This window comes from Tursiops truncatus, chromosome 21 (assembly GCF_011762595.2).
Source record: "Tursiops truncatus isolate mTurTru1 chromosome 21, mTurTru1.mat.Y, whole genome shotgun sequence".
In the NCBI taxonomy this organism is placed as follows: Eukaryota; Metazoa; Chordata; class Mammalia; order Artiodactyla; family Delphinidae; genus Tursiops; species Tursiops truncatus.
This window is the reverse complement of record NC_047054.1, coordinates 10369993-10393424: the sequence shown is the minus strand read 5'-3', so window position 1 is coordinate 10393424 and position 23432 is coordinate 10369993. Positions and strand designations below refer to the sequence as shown.

General features: G+C 50.6%; 1 protein-coding gene across 2 annotated transcripts in view; it reads left to right on the top strand.

The window, feature by feature from the left end:
* MYOM2 (myomesin 2) overlaps positions 1–23432 on the top strand; it is an 81783-nt gene that overhangs the window by 8984 nt on the left and 49367 nt on the right. For both annotated transcript variants that reach the window (XM_073798727.1, XM_033848854.2), the window contains 10 exons: positions 2812–2974; positions 3085–3242; positions 4366–4458; positions 11010–11098; positions 11185–11235; positions 11985–12149; positions 14825–14986; positions 17208–17349; positions 18431–18630; positions 19619–19672. In XM_073798727.1, coding sequence (XP_073654828.1) covers positions 2812–2974; positions 3085–3242; positions 4366–4458; positions 11010–11098; positions 11185–11235; positions 11985–12149; positions 14825–14986; positions 17208–17349; positions 18431–18630; positions 19619–19672 — 1277 coding nt within the window. The remainder of the gene's footprint in view (positions 1–2811; positions 2975–3084; positions 3243–4365; positions 4459–11009; positions 11099–11184; positions 11236–11984; positions 12150–14824; positions 14987–17207; positions 17350–18430; positions 18631–19618; positions 19673–23432) is intronic.

Genomic DNA, 23432 nt, shown 5'->3' with positions numbered 1-23432 from the left:
CCCGCTGTGGAGCACAGGCTCCGGACGCGCAGGCTCAGCGGCCATGGCTCACGGGCCCAGCCGCTCCGCGGCATGTGGGATCTTCCCGGACCGGGGCACGAATCCGCGTCCCCTGCATGGGCAGGCGGACTCTCAACCACTGTGCCACCAGGGAAGCCCTAGCCTTTATTTTAAAAAATTTTTGAATCATCTTTTAGATGCCTTATGGGAATTTTGCCCTGAAAATTTATTTTATTGTCAAGTGAAGACTTCTTTTGTGAAAGAATCACTTCAGAATGTGTACATTAAGGAGCTGGGTTTTATGTGTTGGATTATTTCAGAAAGGCTTCTACTATGCTTACGGTTTTGGCACAGGGAGTGAGAAGACCAGAGCTTTATAATTTTATTTTAATCGGTTATACCTTGGTGTGATCTTATCCCATAAAGTTCCTACTCCTCAGTTTCCTGGGGTGAAATAAATGGGGAAAGGAAGCGTGTATTAATCTGAACAGTCAGGGAGTGGGTTACCACGATTGACGTGGTTCAGCAAAAATGACTTTTGTGACAATCCTGGCTGTTGGAAATCTTCCTAAAACACATGAAGCTACTCTTGCAATAGCAAATCTGACTCAAGAATGTATTTGGATTCTTGATGACTGATTATAACGTTACTGTGTCCCTGGAGCCCAGGGTAAATGTCAGTCCCTCTGGGCAAGCACAGTGGATATAGGTCAGGGCTGTGTCAGCTCTCCACGGAGCCCAGCACCCATGCTTTGGGAATCTGCATTTTAGGACCCTCACAGTATGTTATTCTCACAACCCATGTGCATATCTCCCATGTGAAAGGTCTTATTGAAATTAGGTCTTTCCTCCTTTAAAAGTAAATCTAAGTAATTGGAGGTTTTGGTGAGCGGGGCCGGAGTTAATGGAGATGTTATCGCAACCCCTGCTCTGTCCCTGCCATTCGAGGGAGCCCGGTGTAGGGTGATTTGAGGAGTTCGATGAATTCCAGTCCTTATTATGATAACTCACTACTCTTGCTGGCCTTCCTGAAAGTACGTATTTATTCCTTACCTCCTGTGGCATATATGAGTTTAACCTACAGGACAAATCGGTCCTTGGAGAGAGATGAAGTTATGGGTTCATCAGTTTGAGTTAAGCTGTGTCTTCATGTAAAATAAATACCAATGAGGCATCGGTGTGCCCTGAAGGGTCTGGAAATGTTCTGCTGGAAGATACAGGGGATTAGAAATGTCCCTTTGACGCCTCTACTTCTGTCCTGTGAAAAGTGGGCCTCCCTGCGTTATGCAGCTGTCCGAGGGGCTTGTCTTTAGGGCAAATGCACGATGAGTGACATCATTCTGCACAAGGGGGCAGTGTCACAGTCACCCCATCACAGACTAGCAGGGGTGCCTTCTCAATGTCCCAGATCACAGTATTGGGGGCTGGGCCGGCCAGGGGGAGCAATTCTAGTTCTAATATTTATTATAAAACATCCGGCACTGGCAGTGCGATTGACAAGTGCAATTCACATAGACATTCTAAACGAGGTCCAGGTGGGACTTCTGATCCTTTAAGCTTATCAGGACAGTTTGCGGCAGGAATAGAGATTTGCCTTTGCTTACGCTGTCATTTAGTGGGATTCACTGCAGACAGGAAAGCTCGGTTCCTGCGAGCCCTCTTAGCAAAGGGCTCGCTGTTTCTCCCACCGGGACCTACAAAATCATTTCTGTGCGTGTGGCTCCAAGAGTGAAGGGGAGCCGGGCAGTTGGGGTTACGTGATGTGACGGGTGTGCACCCGTGCCTAAAAACCTAGACGCTTGTTCTCCTCCGTGGAGAATCACCATGAGCAGAGGGTGTGGGGAAAGGCCGGAGGGGCGAGGAGATTGTGGGTGTGTGTCCGGGGAGGGGACGCAGGCAGGTGTGGGCTGGGCTGGGCTGGTCGGAAGTGAAGACGAGGCTGAATCAACACTGGCTCGGGGTTTAGCTTTTATTACAGTTCCTGTCTCCACGGTTCTGCCTGAAGAAGCTGCAGAGTTTCCTGAAACTCTGTGTTCAACCTCCAACTTCCCGGACACCTGGCACCAGGCCTGCGATTTGCGCTGTGTCTGGAGAAGCGCAAACTGGTAGTCAGGGCTGCGGGAGAGGCTGGGGATGGGGGGGAGCTGCCCGGGTTCTAGGACGGCTTTCCCCACGCCGCTGGGCCACACAGAGCAGGAAGTCCTCCAGTCTGACACCCCACCGTTATGAGCCACGTCCACCTGGTCCCCGCCTCCCCGGCTGCACACGTGATGCTGCTGTTTTCCCTTCCCGGGCAGCCCAGGGAACAGCAAGCCTCTGGCTCTGCTGGGGCCTCTGGAACGCGGTGGTGAAGGAGGGGATGGGGCCGGGGAGGGGTGACAGGCTGGCTGGACGCACCGCTGGGCCAGGCAGTGCCAGGATGTAACCTGTGGAGCCCATAGAGGTGGCCCTCGGGCCAGAAAGGAGGTGCCCCTCATTTCTCTGCCCCGACAGATTAAGAAGCTGCTGACTGTATCCTTTTACTTTTTCTAGAATACAGACTTATTTCTTAATTTGAATCTATTAGTTCAGAAGGCTTCACTTCAGTCTTAAATTCACTCAGAAACGGCAGCCTCTAAGGAAAACGAGTGGGTCCTGTGAGTCGCGGCACAGAGGAGAGCTTGCAAAAGAAGCAGAAGTAGCTTCTCTCCCACCCTCTCCTCGAGCCCACTTAGGAAGTCCCCGGGGACCGCGTGTCTGGTCCCAGGCCCTCAGTGACCACATGCCCTTTGCACGTGTCCCGAGAATACTGTGGCGTCTTGGCTTCTGCAGGTACCAGTCACTGGTGGCTTCCTATGGGGAAGCCAAGCGGCAGCGTTTCCTCAGCGAGCTGGCCCAGCTGGAGGAGGACGTGCACCTGGCCCGCACCCATGCCCGGGACAAGCTGGACAGATACGCCCTGCAGCACGTGGACAGATACGCCCTGCAGCACGCGGTAGGGGTGGGCGGGTGCCGGGTGCAGCTGTGCCGTCAGCACGATGCCCGCGGGCCTGGTGGCGGGAGCCTCGCGCCCCTGGCACCCTGACGCGCTGCTTCCCGGGGCAGGTGGACGACAGTCTGGCCTGGGAAAGGCACTTACGTGAGGAGCGGCTGAACAGAGCCCCCGAGATCCTGGTGCAGCTCCGGTCACACACCATCTGGGAGCGGATGTCTGTCAAGCTGTGCTTCACCGTGCAGGGCTTCCCAACCCCCGTGGTGCAGTGGTGAGTGGGGGCGCCTCCCGGGGCAGAGGCCCCGCTGCTCTTCCTTTGAAGGATCTGCACCCGTTGACTCACCTGAGCGGGTGGAGAAGATCCACCTGCAGGGAGCGTGCGGCACCTACTCCAGGGACCGATGCTCTTGAAACTCACCAGGAAGTGCGTGCATGAAAACACGGAGAGGCCCCTGGAAATCCTAGGCAGGCGTTTTCATTTTAGTGCAATTGACCCAAATGATTTTCCAGAGGACTTTTATTGAAAACCAGGTTCCCGGAAATGACCTGTGTTTACCTGCAGCTCCGCTTTTACTCATGTAAGTGGAGACCCTAAACTCCAAGGCTCTGGAACCACAGTGAGAGGGTTCCTCGAGCCTTGTGATGCTGAAAATTAAATAAGCCCCACCGACGACACTTTTAGTTTCAACGTACGTTGCTAAGACTCACTTGTATGTTCATTTATTTTCCCACTTGCTGGTACCGAGTCCCCAGGGTCTGTCGTTGGCCACAACACGGCGCTTTCACATACGTCCTGGGTTAGGGCTCTCAGCAGTAGAGCAGAAAAGTAGTGCCTCCACCCTCTGGCTGCTCACGAGGTGGGCCGGGGAGGCTGAGAGCCACCCACCCTTGCCCTAGGGGGAGCCGTGGCCCTGCTGTCTTGGGGGGACACCGAGGCCAGCCTCCTCCAGGCAGGGTGCAGAGCAGTTGGGTCTCTCCACGTGCACTCCGGCTACACTGCGGCCTCGCTCCAGAGGCTGGGCCAGGGCCTAACCAACTGGCACGTTTGTCCTTGGAGTGATGTATCCAGAGTTCCTGACAAGTTCCAGGGGACCTTCGGCCCACGCTCTGTCCCATGCAGGTTGAGGGTTGCCCAGGTAGTCTGAGTCCTGCCAGAGCCCGCTCCCCTTAAACAGCCAAGAGTGGGCTCTGAGCCTTTCCCGTAGCTGCTCCCGCCCTGCGATCCGAGTGGTGAATCGGGCAGAAGCAGAGCGAAAGTGTGCTGCGTGTGTGTGTGTGCGCGCGCGCGCTCGCCCGCCCACGAGGGGCGGCGGGGAATGGGAAACAGGAAGGTGGGGACACGTGCAAAACAGCCAGTCGGCCTTTACACTCAGACAGGTGTTTCCCTCTTTCAGGTATAAAGACGGCAGCTTGATCTGCCAGGCAGGGGAGCCGGGAAAGTACAAGATTGAGAGCAAGTACGGGGTGCACACGCTGGAGATCAACAGGTAAGGGCTTGGCGGGCACGGCCGCGCCCCAGCACCTGCCCAGGTGAGCAGTCTCCCAAACACAGAAGCGGCGGGCAGCTCACACCACATCTGGATTCCGCGTGACGTTCCTGGTCTTTCTGAGTTAAATACTGGTCGTAGAGGCTTCCCTTTGTTTCCTTGGGGTCAGGCCAGAGGGATGTGGATTCAGTGGTTGGTTCTGCGGGGCTCCTGTTCTGGGAATGAAAGGAGAAAATGGCCTAAGGAAGGACGGCAGTGCCAGGTGTGAGGGCCGCGGGGAAACGCACAGACACCCTCACAGCCTGCTCAGCGGCCGGGCTGCATCTCCTGCAGGTTTGGGCAACGGTTCCTAAGCACAACTCTTCAGGGAAACATGACCTTTATTTTCTTCTCGTAGCAAATTGAAAACATGCAGTAAATACAGATAACTAAAAGAAGGTAAAGTTCATCCGTATTTGCAACCTCCAGGGTCGGTATTTTGGTGTACTTACAGCGCTGCTGTTTCCCTTACACAACACACTTGTAGAACCGTACAAGCACGTTTTGATTTTTTTTTTCCCACAAAAGTGAGATTCCGCTGTGCATTTACTCTCTGCTTTTCTGTATACACAGCTTCTATTTTTTACAAAAAGATTGTAACGTTATGCAGATTAATTAGGACAGAGGCTAACAGGTTACAGTTAAGATTAAAATTTGTGTCGAGTCATAGCCTTGTTTCTCTAGGTAAATTTGAGGCTGTTTAGAAAAGCTGGAGGCCCTGGCCCCATGGGCCCCACTGGCACTGTTTATTGAGAACCTACTCTGTGCCCCACACAGTCTAGGAGCTTGTGTTAAAGCGACCAAAACCTCGATTCCTGACTTGGAGGTCCAGAACATGGCGGCAAGCCTTAAGTGTAATAAAAAGGGAATCATACAGTAGATCAGCCTGGGGCTGGGGCGGGTGTGGTGTTAAAGGGGGGCCAGGCAGGCCTTAGAAGAGAAGACATCTAAGGGGATGGAGGAGGGGACAGATGCGTGGGGCAGAGGCTCCGAGAAGGAGCTTCAGGACCCCAGGGCTGCAGCAGTTGGTGGGAGTCATAGGACAGAAGGGTAGAGATGTCACCAGCGCCGTGAAGATCACCCCGGACCCTGTAACCATCACAAGGCTGTTACTGGGGGCAAAGGGGAAGTGAAAGATCTGTTTCCAAAGGGTCACTGACTGCGAACGGATAGTAGGGCAGACTTGGACAGCTTGGCCGAAATTGAAGAAAGATGGTGGGGCCTGGACCGCCGTGGGTGAGGTGGAACCAGTGAGGTGGGCGGGGCCCGATTTTGAAGTTAGAGCAGTAGGATTTGCTGATGGATTGGATGTGGGTGTCAGTGAAAAAGAGGGGTCGGAATCAGCCCCAGGGTTGGGGGCTCCTGCGTCAGCTGAGGTGCGGAAGGCTGAGAGTGGGCGGGGTCTAGGCATCCCACTTTCCTTCAATTTCCAAAATTTCCAGAAATTTCCACAGGCAGTAAGCCATACTATCTAGAAAGAGAAACTTTCCTTCTTTTGAAGAGTATTTTTATTTGGTGTGTGTGTGGGGTGACTCTATTCTAACCTGGGATGCCCTAGCAACTGGTTTGTTTGCAAGCTGAATTTTAGTCATCGTTTTGAAAAGAGAAACGAATTCCCTTTCTCAAGTATGAAAAAGTCCTGTTCACACTACGTTGGCAGCTTTTAAATTTGTACTGGGAATAAGAGAAGCTTTGAACCATGAGAACTAAATCAGTGAGGCCCCAGTATATCCAGGTGTCCTCAGATATATTACGTGGAGTTTGCCTCAGCTTGCCAAGAGTTAAGGAATTTGGGACAAGGAAATTTTTGAGACTAACTTTTCTCTCGGTATTCTTACCCACATTGGGACATTCTTAACAGATGAAATGTAGAGAGTCTTCAGAAAAAAGAGCCAGGGGGAAGCCCGCAAATTACAGCTGACCTCAGCTGTTCATTCCAAACTGCTGAGTTACCATCATCTGACCTGTGGCCGGCTAAGTGGTGAGGGATATGTTGGCTCCTTTGCTCCACTGGCTGGGGAATGAGCTCTTTCTGTTACAAGAGTGACATTTATTCCTATGAATATTCTTTGGCCACTGTCGCCGAATTCTTGAAGTGCCAAAAAGAGAGCTTAGTTCCCTTTGGTACTGTTCGAATTTAAGCTGTAATTCATACGATTTTATATGCTCATAAGATTTTCTCTTGGGACTCATAGGGTGAGTTCTATTTCTTCAAAGAATTTTCATGCTGCTCTCGTGTTTTTATAAAGGTGCTTAGAACATCCTATCTTGTGTTTTATTCTAACCTCACCTCTCTGCGCTCCCCACTCCTCGCAGGGCGACTCCAGGGCTAATCTCTTCTTACACTTTATTTTTAGACTTTGATATTCAAATTCTACTTTGAATTAAGTTGTAAATCCCGTGTTAACACCGCTTAGAGTTTGAGTACATGGGGCCTGACTACGCAAGAGAAGTTCACGTGCCACTTAAACGTTTGCCTGCCCCTCTTTAAAATAGATGAAGTGTTATTAGTTTCTCCCCTGGAGTGGTTTTGGGAGCCCTTCAGATGGAGACTTTGGGCTGCAAACGTGCCCCACGGAAGTTTGTAAAAATTGAGACCAAAGGATACCACCTCTGCCTATTCTGGGATGAGGTCCAAAGAGAAAATAAACCCGTTTGCCCCTTAATCACTCGCTTGCAATTTCTGACAGCATGAAGTAGAGGCTCGAAATAGACTCTGTGGGCTGGCAAAGTGCTTCTCCTAGCGTGGCGTCGGGCAGGAGAGGAAGATTGGGGGCCCCTGGGCTGTGGTCAGGCATGTGGGTCTCCAAGTGACCTGTGAGCAGAATTTTAAGTTGGGCACAGTCTCCTCCGAATCTGCAGAGTCCTGCCTGCCTGGTCCCTTGCTGTGTCCTCTGTCCGGTGCCCCCAGGCACCATGCTTCCTGCAGCCCACCCCCTGCAAGGGCAGCCAACAAATATATATGAGCCCTCCCCCACTACATGCACGTGTGTTTATTTATAATCTGTATATGTTCTACTGTATTTTATAGAATGTAAAACATTTACAAAAGAGATGTGCAAAAAGAACGAGACAAGAGTAAGCATAACCGGAAGTTCTAACTCTCGCCTGCATCCTCCCTCAGCCGGGTGCGCCCTGCCTGGGGTCTGTGGTAGTAAATCAGTGGGTCTGGAGGTTTTTAGGGGGCATGGGCTTCTTTACAAATCAGACGACCCCGTGGAGCCTCTCTTCTGCATAGGTGCGCGTGAGCAGGTGTGCACGTGTGTGGTGCACCAAGATCCTGCCTCCAAGGTGCCTTTTCCCCAGCCTGGTCCCTCCTGCTAAGTACCAAGTGCTAACTGGTTACCTGACCGGCTATCAGCGCTAGAGTGTTAGGTACGTCTGCCTCTGGGGTCCTAATTCTGTGAGTCAACTGAAGAGCAGCTCAGACTCCGGCGGGAGACGCTGCTGTCCAGGTGGGCTTGGTGCCTGGGGCTTCTCCTGCCCCTTCTTTGCGTCACAACCCTCCTTCTTGGGTTCCTCCAGCTGTTCTCAGCTAAGAAACGATGGAGAGCAATTCACTGCGGTTCTCAAAACGCTTAGAAATCCGTGCTGTTTCATTGGAATGTAAAGGCAAAGGAGAGGACCTTCTCCGGGGAGGGAAAGGGAACCTCTTTTGAACTTCAGTCCAAGAATTCAGCTATACATTTCAATTAATAATATACACAGTTCATACAGTACTATACAGTTGCAAAGTATTTTCAAATGCATTGTTTTATTTAATCGTCAGTGTCCCCCAAGTAAAGTGTAGTTATTCCATAAACGTGTTTGAGAAGTTTTAAATACATACTATTTATTTGTTAAAAAGTCAGTAGATGAGACTTACCAGGCTGGCCTGACGAGGGCACAGACCTGAAATCAGAACTTGCGGCTGACGACTGCAGTCTTGTAATAGTCTGAGTAAACATAATTTTGCCCCAGCTTTTATTCTGATGGCACAATATTGAAGAAAAGTCCCGATTCACAGCGATTAGTGGTCGCAAATGGGAACATTAAGTTTGACCTTGAAATCTCAGAGTGTAATTCAGTTAAGCAGGGAAGGCGTGAGCAGCTCTGCCTGAGGGCCGTCGCGCGCGGCACAGAGCTGTGTCTGGGCTTCAGTGAATGGCCAGTACGTGGTGTGTCCAGGGTGTGTTGCTACTGTTGTTTTAAAAACGGCTGAAATTCATATTGAAGAAGAAATTGGTAGCACGTTTGGGAGATTTGGTTTAAAAACTATGGGACACAGTTTGGAAACTACCAAGACTAAGTAACGTCCAGAAAGGCCTTTGAGGGAGGTATTGAAGAAGACGGAAACAGGTTTATGGTGACGGATGGACACACTCTGAGTGACGTCTGTACACGGTCTTCTCGAGCACTTGACGTGCTTCAGGCACCAGTAACCTCCTCACTCAGCAGTGGGTAGCGACGCTGACCAGCTGGGCCCGGGGACAGCCTTGGTTCAGGTCCAGCGGGGGGAGGGCCACTTCCTGTGCTGGGCTGCCCCGTCTGTCGGCTCTGGGTGGGGTGTCTGTTTTTGCCTTACGGCTCCTACTTCTGAGTCTGTGTCACAGTCAGGTTCCATCCCAGCCTCCAGGTCGGGGGATTTGGTGCTGCAGTCTGTACAGGAGCCTTTGCCTCTCGCCTGCATTGTTCTGGCTCCCGACTCCCCAGCCCATGCCCGACTCCCCAGCCCATGCCCGTGGGCGGCCCAACCCTCTGGTCTGCAGGGAGGGTGAGTCCCGCTAGTGGGGAAAGATCTTTGTAGAGCGAGGTATAGGGCTAATCCCAGAAGAATACTTCCTGTTTGAAGAATGCGTTTATGAAAACACAGTGGTTTCATTGTTTAGAAAAAATAACCCAAGGGCAAGGTTAAAAAAAATCCAAGCCAAGCCTAAGGTTATGGAAGAGAAGAAATTCTCCACTCGTTCCTAGACCCCCAGCCCTGGCCGTGTTCCCAGAGGTAGCTGCTGTGGCCTGTTTGTTGGGGGCGTGTGTGTGTGTGCGCGCGCGTGCTCAGTATGTGTGTAGATCAGCAGAGAACATTAATGGCCAGTGATGGGGAAAGCATCCGTGTTATGGTTACGGGATTTTTACATGTTGTACCGTCACTCTTACTCTGCCCCTGGCGATACGCTGTACCCGCAGTGTACGTGGAAATGGCACGGCAAAGGAATGTGATGCGTTCAGGCTAGAACTGCAGTTCTGTTGAGGGGCCTTGAGGTTGGCCTGTATCCCTCCAGGGTGGGCCTGAACGTAGTGCACTGGTTTGAACATCTGCGGTAGCGGCTCTCTCTCCCTTGAGCAGCGGCCGTGACAGGAGGCCAGGTGGCATCGCCGGGCGCAGTGGAACTGGATTAGAACCTCGTCGAGGCAGGGACGGGGTTCTTCCCAGGCAGCGTGGGTCCCTGAAATGTTCTCTCTCGTTTCTTGGAGACACTGTATGTTTTGGTCAAACTATTTTCAGCTCCAAATGGAATAGAAAATACAATAAGATGACGAAGGACTTCCAAAGAATGGGTTTGTCTCTGGGTCGCTGGATGCTTAAAGCATCTAAACGTGAAGTCTGAGTAAACTTTGTCTGTGTTTTTGTCACTCTGCCTGTGATGCCCATGCCTGGAGAGATGGCAGAAGGCCTTGTGGACCTTGTGGACCTTGTTTACCCAACTTCTTAAAGGCTCTACTTTCTCTCCAAGTGAATAGGGTAATAGTACTGTCTTGCTGGGCACTTGAGACTTTTATACAGAGTAGCCAACGGAAAGTAACTAGCAGAGGGTCAGTTGAGTAAGAGTCCTCACGTCAAGTTTTGGGGGGAAGCTGGTGGGAAGACAGTTCATAGCCAGAAGCTAAGCTTCGGCTTCTGTGGGATGGATGTGGGGAGCTGAGGAGCCCCACCCCTGAGAAACTGGGCTCCGCGGTCCCTGCGCCATTGTCCTTCCCGGGGGTGGACATGCGTCCCTCACGACGCTCCGGGCCCGGAGGCCTCAGGTGGGTCCAGTCCAGGCACCTTTGTTACGCCCATGAGTGGGTGCTTCCTGTCTGGGCGATCCCACTGCTTTGGGGGTCTGCGCAGGGAACCCCTGGTGGGGAGGGAGGTGGGGTTGATTCTCCTGGAGCTTGAGGCCATTGGAGTTGCCCATTGACAAGATAAAACCACGGATGATGCAGGTAGACATACAGAACCAGAGGGAATACGAGCTTCTCTCTGAGAGTGCAGTTCAGCATTTCCGGAAGTGCTAGTACACGGTCTTCCCCCGCAAAGCCAAAGCCAAGGCATCGTACGGGATCAGACGCCACCCGTGTCTGTAGTTAATACCTCGCTCCGAGGGCAGAGCTGGCACTGCTCTCAAACAAATCACTCACGAACCAGGGGTGCAGGTCCCACGAGCTGCTGTCGAGGAAGGCTGTGCTCGAGTTCGGGTCACTGACTCTCAGAGACCAGGCCGGCCCCCGACAGCACGTTCAGGACGCTGTCTTGCTTTTTTCCCTCCAAGGGTGGACTTTGACGATACTGCGACCTACTCAGCGGTGGCGACAAATGTGCACGGACAGGCGTCCACCAATGCGGCGGTGGTGGTGAGAAGTGAGTCTGCCGTCTTGCGGGGATGGGGCGCTGTCTCCCCACCTTCTGTCCTCTTTCTCCGCCGTGATCGCCGGACTGTCTTGCAGGATTCCGAGGTGACGAGGAGCCGTTGCATTCTGTGGGGCTCCCGATCAGAGGTAAGTTGATTCTCTTCCTTCTTTGTGCAGAAAAATGTGTACTGACATAGCATATCATTGAAAAATATTTTCTAAGCATCAGATCTCTTTTCAAACTGTGTTGCAAAAGGCCCTTTCTCCTGGCTGGGGTCGGTGTGCTGACCGTCGCTGCCATAGATTCAGGGGCTCACACATCTTGGGGCTGATGCAGGATTTAAACTCTTTACACTTTGCACGTGGCTCAGAGCACGCACCCCGTGCTCACTCTGCCTTCCATCCTCCTTTGGCACAAATGACCAGATTCCACTCCGCGCTGGTTTTCTGATTCTTCAGGAGTGGCTGAGTCCGCTCGGGCACCATAACAAACAGCACACCTGGGTCTTGAACATCACACAGTTACTTCCCTCAGTTCTGGAGGCTGGAGGTCCGAGGTCGAGGTGCCCACCAGGGAGGCGACACCGCGTCCCAGCTAGCAGGTGTGGGATGCCGTGTCCTCATGAAGAGCTGAGAGAAAGGGCTGTGGTCTCGTCCTCTCCTTACAAGGGCACTGACCCATCCCGGGCCCCACCTCCACGACCTCATCCAGCCTAATCACCCGAAGGCGACCCCCAATATCTTCACACCGGGGGGCGGGGCTTTGACCTGCGAACGGGAGGGACACAGGCGCTCGGGCCACAGCGCAGCCCGTGAGGATGCGAGCGCAGGCGGTGGTAAGGGACCTGCTTTGCCCAGCCGGCCCGCCGTGTGACCGCGCCCTCTGCCCCGTGCAGTGCCCCTGCCCTCCGTGATCCCACACATGCACTTCGACGTCCAGTTTCTGGAGAAATTCGGTGTCACCTTCCGGAGGGAAGGCGAGACGCTGGCTCTCAAGTGCACGCTGCTGGTGACGCCGGACCTGAAGCGGGTGCAGCCGCGGGCCGAGTGGTACCGGGACGGTGAGTGTCGCGGCCTCCTGCACGCTCTGCACCCACACCCGCCGTGCTTGGGCTCGGACCCCGGCCTCACTGGGGTGATGGTGACCTGGCGCTTTCTCCACCTCCGTGACAGCTGCGGGCAGCAAAGCAGGCGAGCCTGGGGCAGCTTGGACCTGCGTTGACCTTGAACTTCCCTGGGAATGGGTTTAGCAGGGAGGCCTGGAGGTAGATGAGTCATGGGGGGTTGTTATAGCTCCATAAAGAGGGTCTCCGTGAGATTAGGAGGAATGAGCGGGGTGTCTGTGTCTTTATGTTTTTCCTTTGCTGAAACAGTAGCTACCATTTATTAGAGCTTGTTGCGTCCCGACTCTATTCTGAGTGTGATAACTCACTTGATTTTCATCAGGTCTTTGGGAGGGAAGTGTTGTCAACCCCCTCATAAGTGGGCAGCTGAGACAAGGAACTTCCTCGCCCTACCCCCGACCTCCGGGAAGTGGCAGGGCCGGGACCCCCCCATTCCCGGGGCCCTGCTCCACTGCTTCCGCCAGCCAGCATGGGCTGCCCTGTGCGGCTGTGTGGTGTGTGTGTGTGTGTGTGGTGTGTGTGTGTCTCTGTGTGTGTGGTGTGTGTGTGTAGTGTGGATGTGGTGTGGGTGTGGTGTGTGTGTGTGTGTGGTGTGTGTGTGACGTGTGTGTGTAGTGCGTGGTGTGTGTATGTGGGGTGTGTGTGTGGTGTGTGTGGGTATGTGGTGTGTGTGTGTGGTATGTGTGTGTGTGTGGTGTGTGGTGTGTGTGTGTGGTGTGTGTGTAGTGTGTGTGACGTGTGTGTGTGTATGTGTGGTGTGTGTGTAGTGTGTGTGGCGTGTGTGTGTGTGGTGTGTGTATGTGTGGTGTGTGTGGTGTGTGTGGTGTGTGTGTGTGGTGTGTGTGTGTAGTGTGTGTGTGTAGTGTGTGTGTGGCGTGTGTGTGGCGTGTGTGGTGTGTGTGTGTAGTGTGTGTGACGTGTGTGTGTGGTGTGTGTGTGTGGTGTGTGTGTGGTGTGTGTGTGTGGTGTGTGTGTGGCGTGTGTGGCGTGTGTGTGTAGTGTGTGTGGTGTGTGTAGTGTGTGTGACGTGTGTGTGTGGTGTGTGTGTGGTGTGTGTGGTGTGTGTATGTGTGTGTGTGTAGTGTGTGTGACGTGTGTGTGTGGTGTGTATGTGGTGTGTGTGTGTGTAGTGTGTGGTGTGTGTGTACGTGTGGTGTGTGTGTGTGGTGTGTGTGTGACGTGTGTGTGGTGTGTGTATGTGTGGTGTGTGGTGTGTGTATGTGTATGTGGTGTGTGTGTGTGTGGTGTATGTGGTGTGTGTGTATGTGGTGTGTGTGTGTATGTGGCGTGTGTGTGTGTGGCGTGTGTGTGTGTGGCGTGTGTGGGTAGACTGTGGAAGGAAGCTTCATCTCTGGCTGCTGCTTCTAAGGGAGGTCGCTCCCTATGGATTCAGTCACAGAACATCCTGCCTGTGTTTATTCAGGGCCTAACCCAATGCAGAACAGCACAAAGAGTCACACGCCATTCCTGCCATGAGGTGTTTATAATCCAGTTGGGGAAAATACACAAAATGGTAAAGCAGAGCCTCTGTGAAGTGTAAGGAGTGTCCCAGAACAGGCTGTGATAATTTGCCAAACGCATGGCACTGGCCCCGCGCACTGTTCAAGTTAGCCAAGAAAGCAGGTTTGCGGTGACGATGGAGAGCTTTATGGAAAGAAAAAATAGGCCGTTGACAGACGAGAAGGGCTCTGAGCTGGCGGAGGGGGAGGGGGACCCCTGGGCCCAAGCGCAGAGGAGAGGAACAGGTACGCGTCCCAGGTGCAGAGGAGATGCCTGTGACCTTGCAACCCCCGGGAGTCCGCTGCTGGGATCCGAGGGCACTGGGCTTGTGCTCTTCGGTTGGAATAGGATAGTTGTGTCTGATCTTCATGGTCCGGGAGGGAGAGAGGAAGGGAGAGGGCCTCTTTGTGGTGGCAAAGGAGATTAATTTACCCTTTGCAATTCTAATTTAAGAGTTAAGTTCTAAGATTCTAAGTTACCCTTTCTGGAAATGAAATGGGTTCGAGGAGCGTCCTCCTAACATTCCCAGAGGATGTTGGCTTGGATCTTAGAAGGTGTTCCCGTGACTAGGAAGTGCCCGGGATTCTGGGGACCCGCAGTTTCATAGTCTTGGCTGATTCGAATGGGACAGGCAGGTTCAAGGCTGCACCTGACAGGCTGTCCTCTCTGCACTTTCCAGTTACGGATGTTGGCAAATCAGTAGGTGAACAATAATTTCTCATGATTTTATTTTGTGTCTCCTTGATATCCAGTGTTGAGTATTTTTCGTCACTTCCCTTGTTTCTTCTCCCGAAATTTGCCTCTTTGGTTTCGTCGCCTTCTGACTGGTTCGTTGGCACTGTATTATTAATTTCTAAGGAACGCTGGTGGGGGACTTCCTGGTGTCAGCGTCTGGGTGAAGTGCGTTTTGAAGCCGCAGCAGGGCCCCTTGCAGACGAGTCCCGCCTTTCACACTCCGCGTGCTGACCTCTGTCCTGTCCCGCGTGTCCTGGTCCCCCCAGCCCCACGTGTGTGTTTGTGCTCCGGGTCAGGCTGGCGGGCACCTCTGTCCTCCGCGTGTGCCCCGGGTCCCTGCGTGTCCCTGAAGCCCGTCTCCCTTGATCGTCTTCCAGACGTGCTGCTGAAGGAGTCCAAGTGGATAAAGATGTTCTTTGGGGACGGCCAGGCCTTGCTGTCCTTCAGTCACCTCAACAAGGACGACGAGGGTCTCTACACCCTGAGGATCGTGTCCAGGGGAGGGGTCAGCGACCACAGCGCCTACCTGTTTGTCCGAGGTGCGCAGGCTACGGGTGGGGTGGGACGGGGCCCAGACGGAGCCCTAGGCTGCTCCCCAGAGATGGCCTGACCGCCGGGAGGTGTTTCCTGGGCGCGTCCCGATTACATCCGCGACATAAGCAGGTGTCACTGGGGGTGGAGCAGAGGCGGAGCTTTGTGTCCCTGTGGCTGATAAATTGCTGGAATTCGTAGGATGACTCCTTGGAGTGAACAGCCCCGAACTGCTGATTCTGGAGGAAATCCACGCGGGGAGTGGGGTCCGGAGTGGAAGGGCCTGTTCCCGGGCCGCCTGGGCCTCCCTCCCCTCTTCCCCTGCTTAGGCCTTGTGACAGGGCCAGGGCCGTGGCAGGAAGGACTGACACTGTCATGACCACTGACTTCAGTCACATGTGTGTTTAAGACAGTAACCACGGGGGCCACACCTCCGGGACGTTTACACCAGGAGACACGCGTGTTGTCATGTTTCATCCTCCCAGCAGCCCATGAGAGCCTGTCCATCCCACTCATGGAAAGGAAAACAAAGCTCGTGATATCCCAGGCACAGTGGTTGATGTTATACATATACGTGTATTTATCTTTATGTATATGTATAACATAGATATTTGTGTATTATCTATAAATGCCTATCATACATAGGCTTGTGGGTGTACATATTCATACGTGTGTCGATGTATACGTCACATATACACACTTTTATGTAAGGGATGTATAAAATGGATAAAATTATATATAATATATATATGTGTATGTGTACACATACATACAGGTGTATATATGTGTACACACACACACATACATATTCACATATGTATATATAATCTAAAGTTCTTACAGCAGTTTTGGAAGAAAATATTCTCTCTTTCTCCAGGGAAGGTGTAGCGCGCAGAGGCCTGGGCACTTCTCTGGGAAGCAGGAGCTGGCCCCCTGCAAAGCCTGGCCCTGTGTGCGGGGCAGTGAGTGCCCCCAGCCGAGCCCTCACCCTGCAGCGGCCCTGGCTCGTGCAGCGGCCTCAGGCACAGAGGCCCCTCCTGGCTGAGGCCCGGCCGGCCCCTCCCCGGGACGCCAGTCTCTTCTGGGTGGCCGGCGGCTGCTTTCCTGACCGGGACGCCCCTCTTCCTCTCCCCGCGGCCCTGGCCACTCTGCCCTCCATTCCCCACCCCTGCCTTCCCTGCCCTGTTCTCCGTGTCTCCTGCACCTGTATGCCCACCTCGGGCTCCAGGTTATATGTGCCTGGAATGACACTGTCAGTATATTATTTTTTCCAAACCATTTCCGTTAGATCCCTGGGGTTTTAGACACGTCCACAAAGTTTTACCATTCTTATTTGGTTGGCGTTAAAATGTGCCTTCCATTCTCCGTGCGTGCCTTCTAGCAAGGTGTTTTGCCCCATGAAAGCACAGTAAAAGCAGTAGCTGACATTGCCTTGCTTGTGCAGCCAGCAGGAGGAAAATAATGCACGTATGGGGAGTTTAAGTGTTCTGACAACTTTCTGAGGACTTTGAATATGAGAGACAATATTTGACTTGGTGTGAAGAAATCCTTAGCTTTTAATATGCTGAGGAGAGGGGAACAAGAAAGTGTACAGTGCTTACACTGCTAAGAAGGTCCAGCTGCCCTAGGTCCTGAAGAAATGCACATTTTACATGGGGAAATTAAATGTGCAGTGTATTCACTTTCTAAATGGCTCTGTTGGCCTTCAGGGCCGCCGTAATTAACAGTTGAAAACAGACGTAATTGCACTGTGACCATAATTGGCGGTGGAAGGGGTGCATGGGTACGGACCCAAAGTGTGCTCACGACTTGCAGGAAAAAAAATCTAAGTCCTCAGACCTTCGGAGGACTCTGAAACACACAAGTGTCTAAGGTACCATCTCTCAGGTGTTCAAAAGGCCCCATTGTTATTATCATTACATTGGTCGGTTTTGGACGACATGACATTATGTGATGACATGCCATCAGCAGAAGGTGAACTTCAACTTGAATTCGTTTACGGAAAATCACAGACTGAGTGTGTCCTAGAGGACAGAGTGTTTCAAGTTTAAAGACTCATCAGTACATGTATGTCTCTTGTCACCAGTCCATCAAGGGCGTGAGGACTAGGCGGGGGAGGAGAGCAAGCAGATAGCTCACTGAGTTTGAAGAAGTTGTCAGCTGGCCTCAGCTGTCCCCCCCGCACCCAGGACCCTGATCACGTGACTCCCCTCTCCTCTCCCACCCCAGACGCTGACCCCCTGGTCACGGGGGCCCCTGGCGCGCCCATGGACCTGCAGTGCCACGACGTAAACCGGGATTATGTCATCGTAACTTGGAAGCCACCCAACACGACCAAGGAGAGCCCGGTCATCGGCTATTTTGTTGATCGGTGAGTGTCCACTGATTCCTCTGGGGATGGAAACGTTCCTCAAAAGATTATTACCCAGGACGAGGTGTGTAGGTATTTCTCTGATCTCAAGTTTGTGACGCCGTTCTTGATGGGATATAGGTAACTTCACTATTTGGTTCTTAGTCACTCCTGGCTGGGTAATTGGAAAGTATCACCTGCCAGGCGGGGCCTCGTGTCCCCACACGCGGTTCCGTGTGTGCTGGCTGAGGCTCAGTTTGCCTAACTGGCACCAGTATCAAATCCCACCCTGCCTCTCCAGGCTTGCTCTGAGCCCAGCCTGCAGGCTCCGCTGAGGGTCCAGCCTGGGGCTAGGATGGGGCTCCGGCCGGCAGGTCTGTGCTCAGCCCTGTTCCTCCCTCCGAGGACGAGGGCCTGGGCATGGTGACGTCGGGCGGAGGATGCCAGCAGGAATTTGACATGCAGTTTCTGTATTGACATTTCTCAACCTGGGAAAAATGGAGGTCAATCTTTTCTACATTTTCAGATTTCTGGTCAGGACTTAATATTTCCTAAAGACTTCCAAATTCCTCATGAGAAGCGTTCTAGAAAGAAACATCTTAACGTGATTGGAGTAGACGGTGAGCCAGCCTCGCAGCGAGGACTCACTTTGTGTCCCGGTGGAGAAAGATGCGTCTTTGGGACACCGGGTGAAGGACCGTTGATTTCCTGGGCCTAGGCAGCAGACGTGCCAGGGAGCTTAGGGGCACCCAGAGATTCTGTGGTGTAAATTGAAAGAGAACCGTCAGGGATAGATCTGAAATAACCTTTGGAGGAGATTTTGCCTAAATGTTTTTGAAGGGGGGAATTGAGCTTCAGCTGTAAGTTAGAAAGACTCAGGGACGATACATTTCCTAGACAGCTCTGTCTTTTAAAGTTTATTTATACTACTATTTGTGTAAATCAATATTTCGACAGCATTCATTTTACCAGTGGGAGATGTTCTCCTGTTATAACTGTGATATATATATATATAATATATGCGCGTAATGTATGTATACAGCTCTATATACTTACTAGACTGATATAGTTGCTATTCTCTACTCTTATTTTTTATTTGAAGATGTGAAGTGGGAACTGACAGTTGGGTTCAGTGCAATGACCGCCCCGTGAAGATCTGTAAATACCCCGTAACCGGACTTTTTGAAGGAAGGTCCTACATCTTCCGCGTGCGGGCTGTCAACAATGCAGGGATCAGCCGGCCTTCCAGAGTCTCTGAGGCTGTGGCTGCCCTCGACCCCCTTGACCTCAAACCGTTACAAGGTAGGGCGCGCAGACTTCAAGTTCCAGCAGTTCTGTGTGATTTGTTCTTTCTCTTTTCCCCCCATCTTGTATCTGAGCCTCGAGAACATCTTCAGAGCCGAGCACAGCACAGCTGTGCCTCATGGGCTCCGGGTGGCCGTCAAGGTCACGTTGGGGGTGGGGATGCCAGGCTGACATTTACACCTTGAAACGAAGGTGCTTTATCTTCCTAAGGCTCTTCACTGAAATCCAGTTAAATTGGTTCAGAATTAGACTTTTCTTAGTCCACTGATGTTGTAATTTCAACATATGATGAGGCTCAGAAGGCGGTGAAGCCGAGCCCCTCCCTTTCTGAATTTTAATTTCACGTGACCCAGATTCCTTAACAGGATTGGGCCCTTAATTATGGTTTTAAGTGGGTCACTGCATTTTCCTTACCTGCGTGGCCTTCGGAGCACAGGCTCCGGATGCGCAGCACAGGCTCAGGGGCCATGGCTCACGGGCCCAGCCGCTCTGCGGCATGTGGGATCTTCCCGGACCGGGGCACGAACCGCGTCCCCCGCATCGGCAGGCAGACTCTCAACCACTGCGCCACCAGGGAAGCCCCCTGCGTGGCCTTTTGAATCCAGTACAAAGAGCCAAGAAGCACTGGATCTCTTTGAGACCACTTCCAAAACATCAACTCTGAGGACCTCAGAGTAGTGCGAATGCTGTCATCGTAATGCAGAGGTGATTCTGGGAGCTTCCCTGGTGGCACAGTGGTTGAGAGTCCGCCTGCCGATGCAGGGGACGCGGGTTCGTGCCCCGGTCCGGGATGATCCCACATGCCGCGGAGCGGCTGGGCCCGTGAGCCATGGCCGCCGAGCCTGCGCGTCCGGAGCCTGTGCTCCGCAACGGGAGAGGCCACAACAGTGAGAGGCCCGCGTACCGCAAAAAAAAAAAAAAAGGTGATTCTGGGAATCCAGCGCTTTCTGGACGTGAAATTCAGCACTGACCTTTCTCTCCGCAGCAGTCCACTGGGAGGGAGATAAAGAAATCGTAATCTATCAGGAGGACCTTGAAGGTAAGGAACTCGTTACCATTTCCTTTCAGCTGCTTATACCCTAGGGATTTAGGGTTGTAATTAGAGAGTGGTGGGTACACTCTTCACATAAAAATAAAAACTGTGGGTCAAGCTTAAGGTCTATGGAATTTAAAAAGTCAGCAGGGCAGAGGGCGGGAATGAAAGTGAGAGTGGAGGTCAGTGGAGTCCTGGCTTCATGGCTTCATGTGGGGTCTCTCAGGCATCCTCGGGGACCTACAGAGGAGTAACCAGACCCAACCTGAGACTTGAGTCCTGGCTGAGGCTGGGGTCCTTTCTCGAGACTCCACGACTGAACAGTATTTTATTTTATTATTTTTTTAAGCAAAAATTTTATTTCTAACATTTTGACTAAAAGGGACTAGTTTTCCTATCAAATAATGTCCCTGTGGTTTGAAAGTTTGCATTTCCTTTTTTCTATTGGATTTTGTGCACACTTCTTCTTAATAGTCCTTAGATATCTGGGAAGATAAATTTACTGAGAAGGAGAATCTAGCATCATTAACCAGGAATCCAAAGATTTTAATTGGAATTGTAACTACAGTTCACAGAGGACAGTGAGTGAAAACTTAAAAATTAGTAAGTCAGAAAGAGAAAAACAAATATCGTATATTAACGCATATATGTGGAATCTGAAAAAACTGGTATAGAAGATCTTATTTACAAAGCAGAAATAGAAACACAGACATAGAGAACAAACGTATGGATACCAAGGGGGAAGGGGGGGATGAATTGGGAAATTGGGACTAACATATATACACTATTGATATTATGTATTAAATAGATAACTAGTGAGAACCTACTGTATAGCACAGGGAAGTCTACTCAGTGCTCTGTGGTGACCTAAATGGGAAGGAAATCCAAAAAAGGGGGGATATATGTATACTTATAGCTGATTCACTTTGCTGTACAGTAGAAACTAACACAACATTGTAAAGCAACCGTACTCCAATAAAAAGTTAAAAAATAAAATAAAGTCTTAGTTAAAACCTCTGCTTCCAGAAAAACTCAGAAACTGGGAAAGATGCCCAACAAGTAAGTAACAAAAGAAAACAATTTAGGAAAGGTGGATGTTATGACCTCCTAAACAGCTCATGAAAACACAGACGTTTGAGTGAGTAAAAAATGGCCCAGTTATATTAGAAGAGATGTTTGCTGCAGGAGACCAGCCTGTATAAAATACGTATTTTGGGGGGAATTTTTGAATTTTATTTTATTTATTTTTTTATACAGCAGGTTCTTATTAGTTATCCATGTTATACATATTAGTGTATATATGTCAATCCCAATCTCCCAATTCATCATACCAACCCCCCACCACTTTCCCCCCTTGGTGTCCATACGTTTGTTCTCTACATCTGTGTCTCAATTTCTGCCCTGCAAAACCGGTTCATCTGTACCATTTTTCTAGGTTCAACATATATGCATTAATATACGATACTTGTTTTTCCCTCCTAGCAATGGCTTCTTTTTTTTTTTTAACATCTTTATTGGAGTATAATTGCTTTGCATTGTTGTGTTAGTATCTGCTTTATAACAAAGTGACTCAACTATACCTGTACATATATCCCCATATCCCCTCCCTCTTGCGTCTCCCTCCCACCCTCCTTATCCCACCCCTCTAGGTGGTCACAAAGCACCCAGCTGATCTCCCTCTGCTATGCGGCTGCTTCCCACTAGCTATCTATTTTACATTTGGTAGTGTATATATATGTCAATGCCACTCTCTCACTTCTTCCCAGCTTACCCTTCCCCTTTCCTGTGTCCTCGAGTCCATTCTCTACGTCTGCGTCTTTATTCCTGTCCTGCCCTAGATTCTTCAGAACCATGTTTTTTTCCTTTAGATTCCATATATATGTGTTAGCATATGGTATTTGTCTTTCTCTTTCTGACTTACTTCACTCTGTATGACAGACTTTAGGTCCATCCACCTCACTACAAATAACTCAATTTTTTCTTTTTATGGCCGAGTAATATTCCATTGTATATATGTGCCACGTCTTCTTTATCCATTCATCTGTCGATGGACACTTAGGTTGCATCCATGTCCTGGCTATTGTAAACAGTCCTGCAGTGAACATTGTGGTACATGACTCTTTTTGAATTATGGTTTTCTCAGGGTAGATGCCCAGTAATGGGATTACAGGGTCATATGGTGGTTCTGTTTTTAGTTTTTTAAGGAACCTCCATACTGTTCTCCATAGTGTCTGTATCAATTTACATTCCCACCAACAGTGCAAGAGGATTGCCTTTTCTCCACACCCTCTCCAGCATTTATTGTTTGTAGTTTTTTTTTTTTTTTTTTCTGTATGTGGGCCTCTCACTGCTGTGGCCTCTCCTGTTGTGGAGCACAGGCTCCAGACGCGCAGGCCCAGCGGCCATGGCTCACGGGCCCAGCCACTCCACGGCACGTGGGATCCTCCCGGACCAGGGCACGAACCCGTGTCCCCTGCATTGGCAGGCGGACTCCCAACCACTGCGCCACCAGGGAAGCCCTGTTTGTAGATTTTTTGATGATGGCCATTCTGACCAGTGTGAGGTGATACCTCACTGAAGTTTTGATTTGCATTTCTCTAACGATTAGTGATGTTGAGCATCCTTTCGTGTGTTTGTTGGCAATCTGTATATCTTCTTTGGAGAAATGTCTATTTAGGTCTTCTGCCCATTTTTGGATTGAGTTGTTTGTTCTTCTGATATTGAGCTGCATGAGCTGCTTGTATATTTTGGAAATTAATCCTTTGTCAGTTGCTTCGTTTGCAAATATTTTCTCCCATTCTGAGGGTTGTCTTTTTGTCTTGTTTATGGTTTCCTTTGTGGTGCAAAAGCTTTTAAGTTTCATTAGCTCCCATTTGTTTATTTTTGTTTTTATATCCACTTCTCTAGGAGGTGGGTCAAAAAGGATCTTGCTGTGATTTATGTCATAGAGTGTTCTGCCTATGTTTTCTGCTAAGAGTTTTATAGTGTCTGGACTTACATTTAGGTCTTTAATCCATTTTGAGTTTATTTTTGTGTATGGTGTTAGGAAGTGTTCTAATTTCATTCTTTTACATGAGGCTGTCCAGTTTTCCCAGCACCACTTATTGAAGAGGCTGTCTTTTCTCCATTGTGTATTTCTTGCCTCCTTTATCAAAGATAAGGAGACCATATGTGCGTGGGTTTATCTCTGGGCTTTCTATCCTGTTCCACTGATGTATATTTCTGTTTTTGTGCCAGTACCATACTGTCTTGATTACTGTAGCTTTGTAGTATAGTCTGAAGTCAGGGAGCCTGATTCCTCCAGCTCCATTTTTCGTTCTCAAGATTGCTTTGGCTATTCGGTCTCTTTTGTGTTTCCATACAAATTGTGAAAATTTTTTTCTAGTTCTGTGAAAAATGCCAGGGGTAGTTTGATAAGGATTGCACTGAGTCTGTAGATTGCTTTGGGTAGTATAGTCATTTTCACAATGTTGATTCTTCCAATCCAAGAACATGGTATATCTCTCCATCTGTTTGTATCATCTTTAATTTCTTTCATCAGTGTCATCTAGTCTTCTGCATACAGGTCTTTTGTCTCCTTAGGTAGGTTTATTCCTAGGTATTTTATTCTTTTTGTTGCAATGGTAAATGGGAGCGTTTCCTTAATTTCTCTTTCAGATTTTTCATCATTAGTGTATAGGAATGCAAGAGAAATCAATGTTTTTGATTTTGATTTTGATTCCATGTCCCCTGCATTGGCAGGCAGATTCTCAACCACTGCACCACC